The sequence below is a fragment of the Rissa tridactyla genome, chromosome 7, assembly GCF_028500815.1.
Source record: "Rissa tridactyla isolate bRisTri1 chromosome 7, bRisTri1.patW.cur.20221130, whole genome shotgun sequence".
In the NCBI taxonomy this organism is placed as follows: Eukaryota; Metazoa; Chordata; class Aves; order Charadriiformes; family Laridae; genus Rissa; species Rissa tridactyla.
The window spans coordinates 19383203-19396025 of NC_071472.1; the positions used below are offsets into that span (position 1 = coordinate 19383203).

General features: G+C 36.9%; 1 protein-coding gene across 2 annotated transcripts in view; it reads left to right on the forward strand.

The window, feature by feature from the left end:
- The window catches only part of SLC4A10 (solute carrier family 4 member 10), a 126969-nt gene that overhangs the window by 18142 nt on the left and 96004 nt on the right, over positions 1-12823 (forward strand). For both annotated transcript variants that reach the window (XM_054208598.1, XM_054208597.1), the window contains exon 2: positions 8738-8819. In XM_054208598.1, the coding sequence (XP_054064573.1) occupies positions 8738-8819 (82 nt within the window). The remainder of the gene's footprint in view (positions 1-8737; positions 8820-12823) is intronic.

A 12823-nucleotide genomic window follows, 5' to 3' on the forward strand; every position in this document is an offset into this window, starting at 1 on the left:
TGAACTAGAGCTGGCATACATTTTTATGTAAAGGATGCAGACTCCAGACTTACACCATTTTTGTGTCTGTGAAGGAAGAGTAAAAGTCCTCTCGCCTGTGTTGTAGCTGCTGTTAAAACAGGTTCTGAGAAGTTGGTCATGACCTCTTTTCTTCCCTGGATTTGCTACTTCCACATGAGTAGCTGCTGCAAGACTGCCTTCTATGATTCTTCTCCCTGACCTTATTTCTAGGTAGAGAAATCTGAAAACATGTCATCTTTTCTGAGGCTGAAAGCAGATCCTTTGAGATGGGAAGTGTATCCAACTTAAAACCCAATATATCCTACTGCTGATTAAGAAATTAGCAATTAACGTAATTTTCTTTTTTCTGTTTGCCGCCCAGCAGCTAATATCCTACTGCATAGTTGGCTAAACTCATCGCATTTACCTTCTAACTACACCTAAATAATGCTGTTATCCTGGATCTATCCTTACCTGGCACTGGGCCAAGAGGGAGCCCAGACAAGCTAAAAGTAAATCTCATTTGGGCTTTGGATAAAGTCTTCACATCCATCTTCATGCTGTTGGACTTCTCTGTAGTAGTTCACGTAGCCATTGCTATGAAGTGAGAAAAGAGGATTTCAGCTAATGGGGCTGTACTAGGATGACGTAAATCATTGGAATAATAACCACAGAGGAAAAAATAACCATGCCTTAGCTTGAAACCTGTGCTGTTCTCACATCCGTGATTTTTAAGTATTTGACAACGTAGTAAAGAAAAATACGAAGCAAAGGGAATAAAATCTCAGTCGTACAGATGTGACCCAACTTCTACGTGCCTTAACTAGCAGGAAGGAGCACTGTCTTTTATTTATTCGGAGGCTTGGCTGAGACTAGCAATTGAATAAGGATTAGTTTACAAATCCAGCAGATGTAGTAGGATAGGAAGGAAGGGGTGAAGTTATGAGAATCCTAACACAACTAAAAATATTCAAAGGAACACGACAACCTAAGTGCCTTGTTCAGGTTTTGTAAGGCGCTCATATCATTTAGGCATTCGTGATCATTTCACTCCGAGACACACAATACATGGCAAGAACAGCTGCAGTTAAATGCAGGTACTTGAAACAGGTACCAGAATCCAGAAAGAATTTAATAGTTCATTATTTCGTTATTATATCCAATGCTCCAATAGGTTTATCAAGACTTTTGAGTGGGAATATTGGGTTTTTTTTCTGTTCCCCCCCCCCTTTTGTTGCTGCAGCTATTAGTATAACAGAGTCCTTCTCTGGTGGGAGAGTGCAGACAGAGAAAGTGGGGCATCTAGGTACTGTAACAAATTAAGTTACTATTTTGCCTTGATTTTTTGTTTTATCATCTTTAAATAGAAATCTTGTCTTCTGTTGTATAGGTGTATGAAGAAGAGATAAAGTAACATATTCACCTTGCAAATGTAAGAAATGTATTGTTTCTACCTAAAATGGCTATTCTAAGGAAGAAGATTCCTTATCAAAGGATAAGGAAATATTTTAGTGATTATATATTCATTTATGCATCAGTTCATAGTGGCTGTATTGTGCATAATGGTGTATAACCAGCACAGTATGCTTCAGTGTAGATAAACACAGGAATTGCATGTGAACATTTACTTGCCTGTAAAACCGCTTTGTTGTATTTGTGTGTGTATTTTCTGCTTGTGTTTCATCTCATTACATTTGTAACTATAGTAGGTGCTTAGATTTAATGTTTGTAATGATTATGTATGTTTATATTTTACAGGAATTATGTTATTACATTAAACGTGTGTTTAGTCTCAGGTCAGTAGCAAATCAATTCTTTGGAGCCAATGCTGATTAGTGCAATTTTTAGCAGCATTGCAGAAGATGGTATTTCTTTATTGAGTCATGCTAAACAGTATCTTGGCTTTTGCTATAAAAATAGAGAAGAGAAAAAGAGACAGAGAAGGACGCTTTTATGCATATGACATGCAGCCCTGGGGAAGATGCAAATCTGGAATGAAAACTAATTGCCTTCTACTTTGTTGCATAGCCTGAACTATATGCAGTAGAGCTGACCAAAAGGAGTATGTGCTTTATGTTAACTAGTAGTGATTACTGCAGAAAGCTGACACAAAACCGGTACAATTAAAAGGGACACTTTTAAAAATAATTCTTCAGACCTTACAGAACAGACTTTATCACATTATAAATGTGTTTTGATGGGTCTTCCTTGATAAGTGAATAGAGGGGAAAAGAATGATACAGTGTAGCTAGTGGAATGGAAAAGCAATTATATTTAATCAGAAAGATAAAATTCACTGTACTTTCCACCTCAAAAGATTGCAAAATATGATTATATGTAATATAAACAATTAAACACAATAATATTTTTAAAAGTTTGGGTTTTTTTCCCCTCTCTGCTTGTCTTTGGAAAGAAAGAAGAATTGTAGTATCTAAATTGTGAGCGTACACATTGAGCATTAAATCACTTTTGTGTGACTGTGTCTGCTCAAGGACAGTTTAAAGGACAAGGCTGAACATGGCAGTCACCAGTGATTTGCCTCCTACAACAGGGAGGCATCCATCTACATATAATAGCTTTTTAGCCATTTAGGTTAATTGTCTTTACTAGATATTTCCAATATGCTCTTGGCACCTCCTGAGTTCAAATAACTCACTTTTCTGTATCTTTAATAATGCCATCTTTATGAAATATCAAGCTGAATTTAACCAAAATGATGTTAAAAATACAAATGTCGTGTAATGGGTCTGTGAAATAAATACACCGCAAAGCGATAACGATGGAATATCTTCAGACTGAGAAGGCAACCATGGTGTATATGTGATGTCTGGATAAATGTTTAGAATTTCGTTACAGACCATTTGAATGGTGAATACACAGGGTTTATGCCACTAACTTTATGATAAAATATATAAACTGAAATTAATATATTACAGAATTTAATCTTTTAAGTATATGTAATTATTGATAATATAAAATAACTAAACCAATTTCATATTACAGCTTTTTATTGTTTATAGGAATGCACTATTTAATGTTTTACACTGACAGCCATTCCTTAGTTCCAGATGGCGTTTGAGAATTATGTAGGTTGTCTAATCATCAATAAGTGGCTTATATGAAGAAGTAATTAATACCATGAGTATTTTCCTTCTGAGTCAGCAGGTGTGTCATACGCATAATTTCTTGTGTGGAAAAAATCAAAATGGCTTCTGCTCTGCTATATATTTTACAGAAAGGAAGATGCTGAAAAGGATTCTTTTTGGTTAGGTTGTGATTTGTGCTGTGGGTGTATAAAGAGTGTAATTAAAAAGGAGAAGGATTTTACCTGAAAGTTTAAAAACCCTGAAAAATTTTCTGGAATACTAATACTCTTTGTAGCTGATTTTTATGCTGTATTTCAAAGAAAAGCAATAAGCCAGTTTATTGAAAACTCTGACCAGATATCAGAGACAGAAAATAAAAGTAGCCAAATATGAAGAAAATCAGATAGAAAGAAGGATTAAGAAAAGAAATAATTTCTAGTTTTCCATGTAAAATGAAAATTTTAGCGTTATCCATTTTGACTTGTCTGTTCAACATGTATTACCACTAAGTATCATACCAGTGGAGCAGAGTACCGACTAAGGGAAAGACAGCGAGACTTATTCATTGCAACTTTTTAATAATTTCCTATTGTCCTAACAATGTCCTGTTTCCTAATGTATATTTATTGTTATACTATTATTTCATTTACTGTGGCGATCAGCAGAGATGATATTCAGTAAATGTGCAATATTCAGGTAGCTATCTTTTAATATAATGTATTGCTTTTCTTTTTTTTGTAAATACATATAATGAATGCATAGGTGACTTCATATCTGTGTATTGTCACCTGGACTTTTATCTGCTTTCTTGTCAAGCAGCATATGACAAATATGTCCTAATTCCATCATCCAGAAATGTTCTGAAGTTCTACAAGTGTATGTGTCTATCTTAGCACATACATATTTAAAAATGTGTCGTATGCCTTTGTATAGATCCACCCTACTTTTCTCTTCTTTCCACTCAATCATCTACTATATGATGAAAGCACAGACAGTTTATAAGAGCTATAACCAAAACCGCCTGAAAACATCTGTCATAAAATAACGTTTCTCAGCTTTTCTAAATGTGTAGTTTCTCTGTTAATTAAATTGATTTGAGTTGTGGAAGAGCAGTGCACAGTTCTGGGAGGTGACAGGTTTAAGGATCAACCTCTTTGCAACACGTTACGAATTGCAGTTAGGGTTGTATCATAGCTAAAGAGGATCAATTTGGGAAGCTTTCTAGGAGGATATTTATCTAGCTTTGGAATATCCTGGGTAGTGAGCTTTATCAATACATGGGTGGAAAGGGCATTCAGACATTTATTGTCGACTTCTAAACCATGGATATTTTTATTCCTTCTAACCAATACACTTACAATTCCTGACAACAGCTGCGGCCTCGCTTTATACTCTGATAAGTAGGTTGTTTATCTAAGGGTTGAAAATCAGTACTCCTAGCACTCATACAACCTTCTTCCTTCATGACTGCATACCAAAAAGTAGAAGCCAGATGTCTTTGAAGGCAGTATATTTCCCTGTGATTTTGTTGAACTTTAAATACACATTTCGGTGGTGTTATAACGGGTGGTTGCACTGTGAAGGATGCAGAGGACGACTCTACTGTCTGCTTTTCTAAACTCACGACTGTGTTTAAAATTCTTGTATGAAGCGACAAAAATAGTTACAACTGTATTTATAGGACTCTTTCATTAAAATAGATTTTTCCTGTGAAATATGTGCAGCAGATACTGCTGTGTGGTGAAGGTCATTTCAGCATTCATTTGGAAAATATAAGAGATGAAATCCTGGACTGAGTAGAGTTGCTGAGCCCTGGTCTCTAAGGAGCTTGTGGTTTCCATGCGAAAGCCTCAGCTTTTTCTTACTCTTTTGATCCCAGATACATTATTTCTTCTACTGTGTGTTTGCTGGTATTTTATTGCTTTGGGGAAATAGTTTTGTGCCTACATTTTAGGTAAACCATTGTGTGATAACTATATAAACCCATAAAATATTAACAAATATAATTAAAAAGAGAGAGAAATGTTAGGTTGTTTATAAATATATGACAAGTTTGTTGTGCTCTGATTACAGCTTTACTGAAATGTAATTCCACTGGCTTCTGTAGCATTGCTCTTGAATTAGCTCAGAAAGGAGCCCAGTGTATTCATTTTAATGTAAACTTTGTCCAGTTAAGTTGTCAGAGTTGTGCAGTGTAAAACTATTACAAGGTATTAATATACGTTGATTTGATGTTTGGTCAATCATCTTTTCACATGGGTAAACTGCACACTTTCCTGAATTGAGTGACTTAGCACTTCTGTAGTGCTTTACAGTTCTGAAATGCTGTGTGAATATTAATTATGGCACAGAGCAGCCTGGTGAGGAAGGTAGATAAGTAAATATTATTATCCCTATTTTACAGATGGGGAAGCTGAGGCACAGAGATTAAGTGACTTTCCCAAGGCCACACAGCAAGTCAGTGGCAGATCCAGGATTAGCACTCGGGGACTTCCTGGATCCCTCTCCCATGCTTTAAGCAGTAGACCACAGTGTTCACTGGACTCAGCAAGCAACTCATTGCAATTATGGACAGTTCCAAGGACTCGTACCTGGTCAGTGTGTCCACACATTCGTTTGCAGACTGCTGCAGTATGTCAGTATGGTTTGAATACCTCAGTCCTAGCAGATTTGTGCACTATGTAAAATTTCTGACCTTTATCATCTTCAAATGTGCCGAAAGGAAGAAGCAGTAGAATTCTGACATACACATGGCATGGCTGTGAAAAACATTTAGTTTTCATGCCTTATTCTAATCCTGCTGAAACTGATGGGCACAAGCGTAGTGGATTCAAGGCTTTGAGGATGTTAGTGTGGAGTTTGGCGGCTGCTTCGTACGTTAAAAGTCATCCAGAGCATGAATTCTGTCTTCCATGACTGTTTTATGGTTAGTCTTGCCTATATTTCCAGTTTCAAACTGTCATTTATTGCAACACTTAAAAATAATAATTCCATACTTTTCCTGACATGCTAATAAAAAGCAAAGCATTAGCAACTGAAATTAAGTTTCTAGTCTCTAGTCATGGGAAAGTGGAGCAGATCTGCCACTATTTTTACTTGTATTGCAATAGTGCTTACCTCCAAATGAGATTAAGACCTAATTGCACTACACTATTAGCGAGCCCTTCCCTCCCTTCTCCCTTCCTCCAAGGAGGCAGTACAGGAATCACGGAAATTACTTCTAGACTAAATGCAGTGTGACTCTTGTACTGGTAAATGCAAGGTGGCTTTCAAACCACTCCCTAGGAAGTGAGAGTGTACAGTGCAAGGCCTGCTTAATTGGACTTTGCTCAGTTTGACAAGTGAATTGGCAACAATACAATACTCCCAATTAAGCTGTTTCCCCCTGTAATATTAATGGAATAAACCCACTTCTGAGAATGAGGCGAGGCCGAGACTTGCTGTGACATTACAGGAAGAGGAGGCAGGGAAGAGAAAGATTGCCAGAAGCTGAAAATTGAACACATGGGAAAGGAGAAGTCAAAGTGTATGAGCATATTTTGATAAATACTAATGAATTAATTTGTATTTAGTTTACTTAGATGATCTGTAAAGGCTTTAAACTGTCCAGCAATGTAATAGTTTCCCCATTGTAGAATTTCCCCTTACATTGCTTCTGTAAGGCCTTTTCAGGATCAGTAAAATCCTGATGGCTGTGTCTTATGCTAGAATAACACTTCTAATGTGGCTCTAATACTTGGCCTTTGGCATCCTGCCTAACCATTCACCCAGGGCCATGGCGTCATGCCAGCATGACAAACATGCCCGGTTATGTCTAACTGCTTACGTTAATGGATTCATTTTACCTAAGATGATCAAATGGTTTGTGCAAAATTATACTGCCCTGGTACGTCTTAATAGATTATTAGCTAATTCTAAATTATTAAAACACAAACCAGTTTCAATAGAAGGCCTTTTCTCATTGTCAGATTTTAGTATTATCTGTGGGGAAAGCTCTAATAAAGACACTGTAACACTCTCAGTCTCTCTAACAGCCCAGATGCTTGGTGCTGACACGTTCCTAGGATTTTTCTATATAAGATAGCTACAGCATGACAGCTATTTTTAAAAAAAGAGAGGAGCCTGAAACAAAAACTTATATCCAGCATGCACGACATCCAGCTCTAGACGTGAATCTTTTTGCCTGGGGCATCTGCTCTTTAAGGAGAGGTGCTCATGTAGTTTAATTTCTTGTTATATTCTATTGCATTCTATATATAGATACATATTTAGCATGTAAGGCTGGTATTCAGATCCCTTTGCTTCAGACTTCCATATAGATACCAATTTTATATGTTGAGATCAAGCAGTTCTCGTTCTAATATCACTTACTAAACCCATTGCACTAATGACAAGTAAATATATATTCATGATATATTAATTGATGTTTTTGTATAACTCATCCTTTTTTCTTCATTGTCTTTTACTGGAAACCACTCTAAATCATGTTGTGAAATAGAGGTTGTATTTAACAATTACATCTGGTGATGTCAAACTCATACTGAAGCCAACACTCGTTCTAGCACAGCGTCCAGTGCCCTGCTGCTGAACTGCCAAAAGATTTCTTTACTTAAGGAAATGCGATTTTTTTTTTTCATGTCAGAAGTGACTAAAATCGCTAATTTCTGCAGCTTTTTTAGCCTGAGCACAATCCAGTAGTGCCTGACATAATAAATTTGCAGTGCAATAGAGAATACAGTTAAATGCATATATGACTACAGTATAAAATTAAACATGAATTATATGTTCCTGAGGAAGAACATCTTTTCAGTTTTCTGCTATTAGTGTGTGCTGTCTGCTTCTGTTGTAATTACAGTTTGGTGTTCATAAAGAAAAGTAAAAGCAGTTCACCAGTAAGTGAAGCCAGTTGTTTTCATGGTATTAAAGTTTTTTTTTCTTAGCATATTGTCACTGAGTATCATTCTCTAGTTTTGGCAAAGTGTAAAGACTGTTAGTGCTAAGAATTTGGTAATTCTGCATGTGGCTCAGGATCCTGGTGTAAAGATAAAAATATAAAAAAAATACTTCCTCTTTAGGAAGAAGTTCTTTACAACGAGGGTGGTGAGACACTGGCCCAGGTTGCCCAGAGAGGTGGTGGAGGCCCCATCCCTGGAAACATTCAAGGTCAGGCTTGATGAGGCTCTGAGCAACCTGATCTAGTTAAAGGTGTCCCTGCTTACTGCAGGGGGGTTGGACTAGATGACCTTTAAAGGTCCCTTCCAACTCAACACATTCTATGATTCTAACTGCAGTCCCTTTCTTCAAGAGTACAAGAATAAAGCTGCCTCAACCAGACGTTTCTTCTCTCTTCTCTCTCATTGTCCTATTGACTTATGTTTTTCGTAGTTCTCAGTAACCAGTGTTTGCTCATTATCTTTCAGGTTTTAACAGGGGAAGTTCTTCATGTCAAAGTTAGCTTTAATTATACCTCAATAAACTCTGATCCATAAAGAACAGATTTTAATAAGGAAAATTAAATTCTTAAAAACTTTTTTTTCCTGAGTAGGTAAATAAATCTATTTAAAAAGCATCTTTGTTTCATAGTACTATACAGTCCTGCCAATAGTTTCCAAATGAGAAGCAGCTTACCTGTCCTTTTTTCTGTTTTGCAGAGAAATGATGAAGAGGCTGTTGTGGATAGAGGTGGAACTCGCTCCATTCTCAAAACACATTTTGAGAAGGAAGACCTAGAAGGTGAGAGGTTATTTTTCTGTGAATTTCATTGTCTCTTTCTTCTGAAAGTAGTGAAATGCAGTTCCAATGTGCAAACTTACTGATTTGAGCAGGGATGCAAAAGTGAACAGGACAGTAGAATCTCATAATTTATTTTAAAAAGAGAAATACTACTAATTTCTCACAGCGGTGCTCAGATACAGATGAGGGTGGAAAGGAGTTTGCTAGTTTTCAGCAATCTATAATCAAGACCTGTAAACATGCCTGTATGACTTCAGATAAGTCTTTCTACCTTTCAGTTTCCAAATATATTAATGCAAGCAGGACTGATGACATAGTACTTATAATGTCTTCTACGCTTGCTTTACAGTCCTTCTGTAGTTGCCTAGCCACATCTTCAGCTGAACAAAATCATTTTGGAGTGTCACAAATTGGACAGATACTTCATAGTATAGACTGCTGAAACCACCTAACATCACTATGTAGAGGAAAGTGAGAAGTTGTGAGAACTGTCTTATGATATTGGCACAATAATTCAGATAGTCTTTGAAAGAATCACATTTCAGTTTGTTTAGTGGATCCCAAAAACATTCTGGTTACTACTGTACTTACACTCTTGTATTGAGGTGTGTGACACCCCCGCCACCCAAGTCATAATTATTGGATGAAACTGAATTTCTGTTGCACATATGATATCCCATCCCTGAGGCTGGAACTTGCTGATTTTAATTGTTAGCTTATTCTGGTGGGACGTGGAAGATTCTTGCCTTAGTCACCTGGAGCCACGGGAACTAGCCAAAATGAAATACTAAGATCTGGGGCATATTTCAATATCCTACATCTGAAAAGTTACCTGCCTCAGGTCTAAAGAGAGGTTTCTCCATCTGTGCATGAATGTGAGCTTTCTAAATGCCTACCCTTGATTACTTCACCATCTATTTTTTTTCCCCCTTTTCTCTCTGCCTGTATGAATTTTGCATTCTCTGTACTGTGTGATGGCGATATTGATGATTTCATGTGAATGTCAACATGATACACAGCAACTCCCAGTTACTGCTTCCCTCAGCAGCACCTCAAAAAGCAGACATGGCTACCTTTTGAAAGGGGCCTGGCTGTGTTAGTTTGTATGTGGTAGTCTCTCACAGAAGGATTTAAAATGTCATGCAGTGTGGCATGTATGAGGTACATAGCTCTCTGCTCAGTCTGGGGCAAGACTGAGGACAATCAAGGGTAGATGTCAGGTAAGATGTTTACGGGGTGGCATTTAGGGTTTTGGAGTCTCCAGGGCAAGTGTCTGCCAGTGGATCAGGCTGGGAATGACAATTTTGGACTTCGGTACACAACTGCCGTTTTTGGATCTCGCACTTCGTGTTCTGCGGTCTTCCGTGGACAAAGTGAAACTATTGTATCTGGTGTCCTTAGAGAAACACCTGACAGAGGAATGGGGGCTTCCCGCCTTCCCTTCTCCATAGTACTGACTCACAGAGTTTTTTGGTGTGGTGAATCTACCCCAAAAAACGTCCTTTTGCTGATTCATGTTACTGATGATGGTAAGGTGGCGTTTTAAAAACTGACAACTTTCTGTTGTGAATCACATCTTTAAGCTCGGTTCCATGAGTAGACTCAAGTGTTAAGGCAATCAGAATTACTTTGGTGTTCCACATGTGACTACATGGAACATAAAGCCCCATCTCAAAATTTGAACAAGTACGTAATTTAAAAACTGTAGTTAATTACTATTTTCCCCCACCATCCTATAGGTGTAGAGATGCTCCTGTGAGATATCAGTGAAAATATTCTTTAAAAAATCTGCTCCTAGGATGTTATCAATAACATCAAAAACCATGACAGTGGTTTTTCTTTCCATCAATTTAAATTGTTTAGGCTTGAAAAATTCTGTAGTTAGCCAATGAGTCTTCTTTTCTTTAAAATAAAAATCATACTGCTTCATAACGTTCTAAAAAAACAATTATTCAATGTAGAATCCTTCATAATGCAGTTATATTTCTCTGATTTCATGTCCACTCTAAGATGAGATCGGTACATCTTTAAATATATAATCACTGCATCCAGAAATACCAAGTGACATAAAAAGATTTGAAGAGATTGTAAATTTTAATATCCAGTTGCTGTTAATAGCATGTCCATTTGTTTCGCAGCACATCTAGGCACTTTTCCATCTGGAAACAGTGCATGTGACTCACAAATGTCACTGTCTTATTCTTATCCAATGTATATTGTGTTGGGTTTTGCTGAAAACTTACCTTTTTCCTAACGACATAACAAATATAAAATATAAAATTATATAATCAGGTGCTAATTGCATAGCTTAGTAAAAATCATATAATTAGATAATTAATATGTATTATGTAATTAGCTCTTTGACAGTCATTTAATTGGGTTTATGGTTCAAAAATGTAAATAGCTAGTTACTGAATATTCTAGCAAAGACTAGTTTTGACAGGTTTTAAGTTTCAATAGCATAGCATCATATCAGCAACATTTCAAAAACTGCAATTCACATGAAGAACTAAATGCTTAAATCCGAAAATCAGTATTCAATTTCTTCTGGTTAAATCTGAAAATTGTAAGTATTTTGCTATTTTTTAAATTGTAAACTGTCAGCATTCAAATGTCAGAAATACTGATTTAAATGTGTACTAAAGTTCCCATCTCAAATTTCTTGGCCCAGCAAATACTTGTATTTGCATATTTTGGGGCAGCTATTGTGCAAATATATTGCAAGTACGTATCTCCCTGAAAGCATGAAAACATCATGGTGATTAATGCTGCCTGGAAGAACATCCACAACACCAGAATTTTGCTTCAGTCTCTCTAGATCAGTGTTTTCTTTCCCTGAGCTGTATAATAAAAAATTGGGGAGATAGGACAGGAACTGCAGTACTTACGGGAACACAAGAGATGCGGTGCTCATCTTAGTGCCAGTAATAGTACTTGCTATCTGTATTTCAAATTGTGTCTTTTTACTTAAGCTTTGTCGTGCTTCAGAAGTGGATTGTTTGCAGAGCTTTGGCAGTCAGATTTTCAGCATGAATGATTTTTCCACATAATTCATTTTTCCTGAGTTTAAAGGTCAAGATCAGTCACTAATACCGAACAGGTCATTTGTCTGACTGTTGCATTAATGAAGGGATAGAGAAAGCATTTTTAAAAGTAAAACAAAGAGCCTCTCTCCCCTGGTTATAATCACATATTTTGCATGTTATCTTTCAATGTGTGTACAGATAAAATTCCTGCTGAAATAAATATGCTCTTATTTTTATCAGTGGTGGAATTCCTAAATGAGAATTGGGCCCTGATTCTGGGTACTAAAGTACTTAATTGCAAAAAGACAGATTTTACATGTACCTGTACTGGGAGCAGGTAGGCAAGTTTTCATAAACAGATGTGCGCATAAACAAACAGTTGCACTCGCTTACTCCCTGTTGTTGTCTCTGGCTGTCTGCCATTGCTTCAGTGCATGTTCAGTAGTAACAGTTTTCTGACAAAATGGATATACCTTCTTTTCCTGTCATAGATTAAAAAGATTAGTATTGATCCGTACATGTCTGGAGATCTCAGATTCTCTCAGATCACATGCTGAGACCCTTGGACTATATAAATATGCAAAAGGATTGGCACTAAATGCGCTCTGACTAAGGTCTTTTGCTTATGCCCACCATATCAGCGGAGAGAGAAATGACTGTTCCATGGCTGTCCTTGCTAGAGGTGGTCAGCTTCAAATCCTGGATATCTGTGGCAGGATTTCAGAATTGCTGTGTTACTGTGGCCTGGTTTGAGATGCAGCTTCAATAGGGAAATGGCTGGAGATAGGATTAGATGGAGGTCCAGGCATGAATCAGGGATGAATCCTGGCTTTGTTGGAGGAAACTGCAAAATGATCCTTGATTCAAAAAAGACAAGATTTTGCTTAAGCTTTTTATAGTTCAGACATTTTAAGTGCCTAAGTCGCATGGGAAAAATTTGTCTCATGGGAAATCAAGTTTGCTGTCTTTCACATCTCT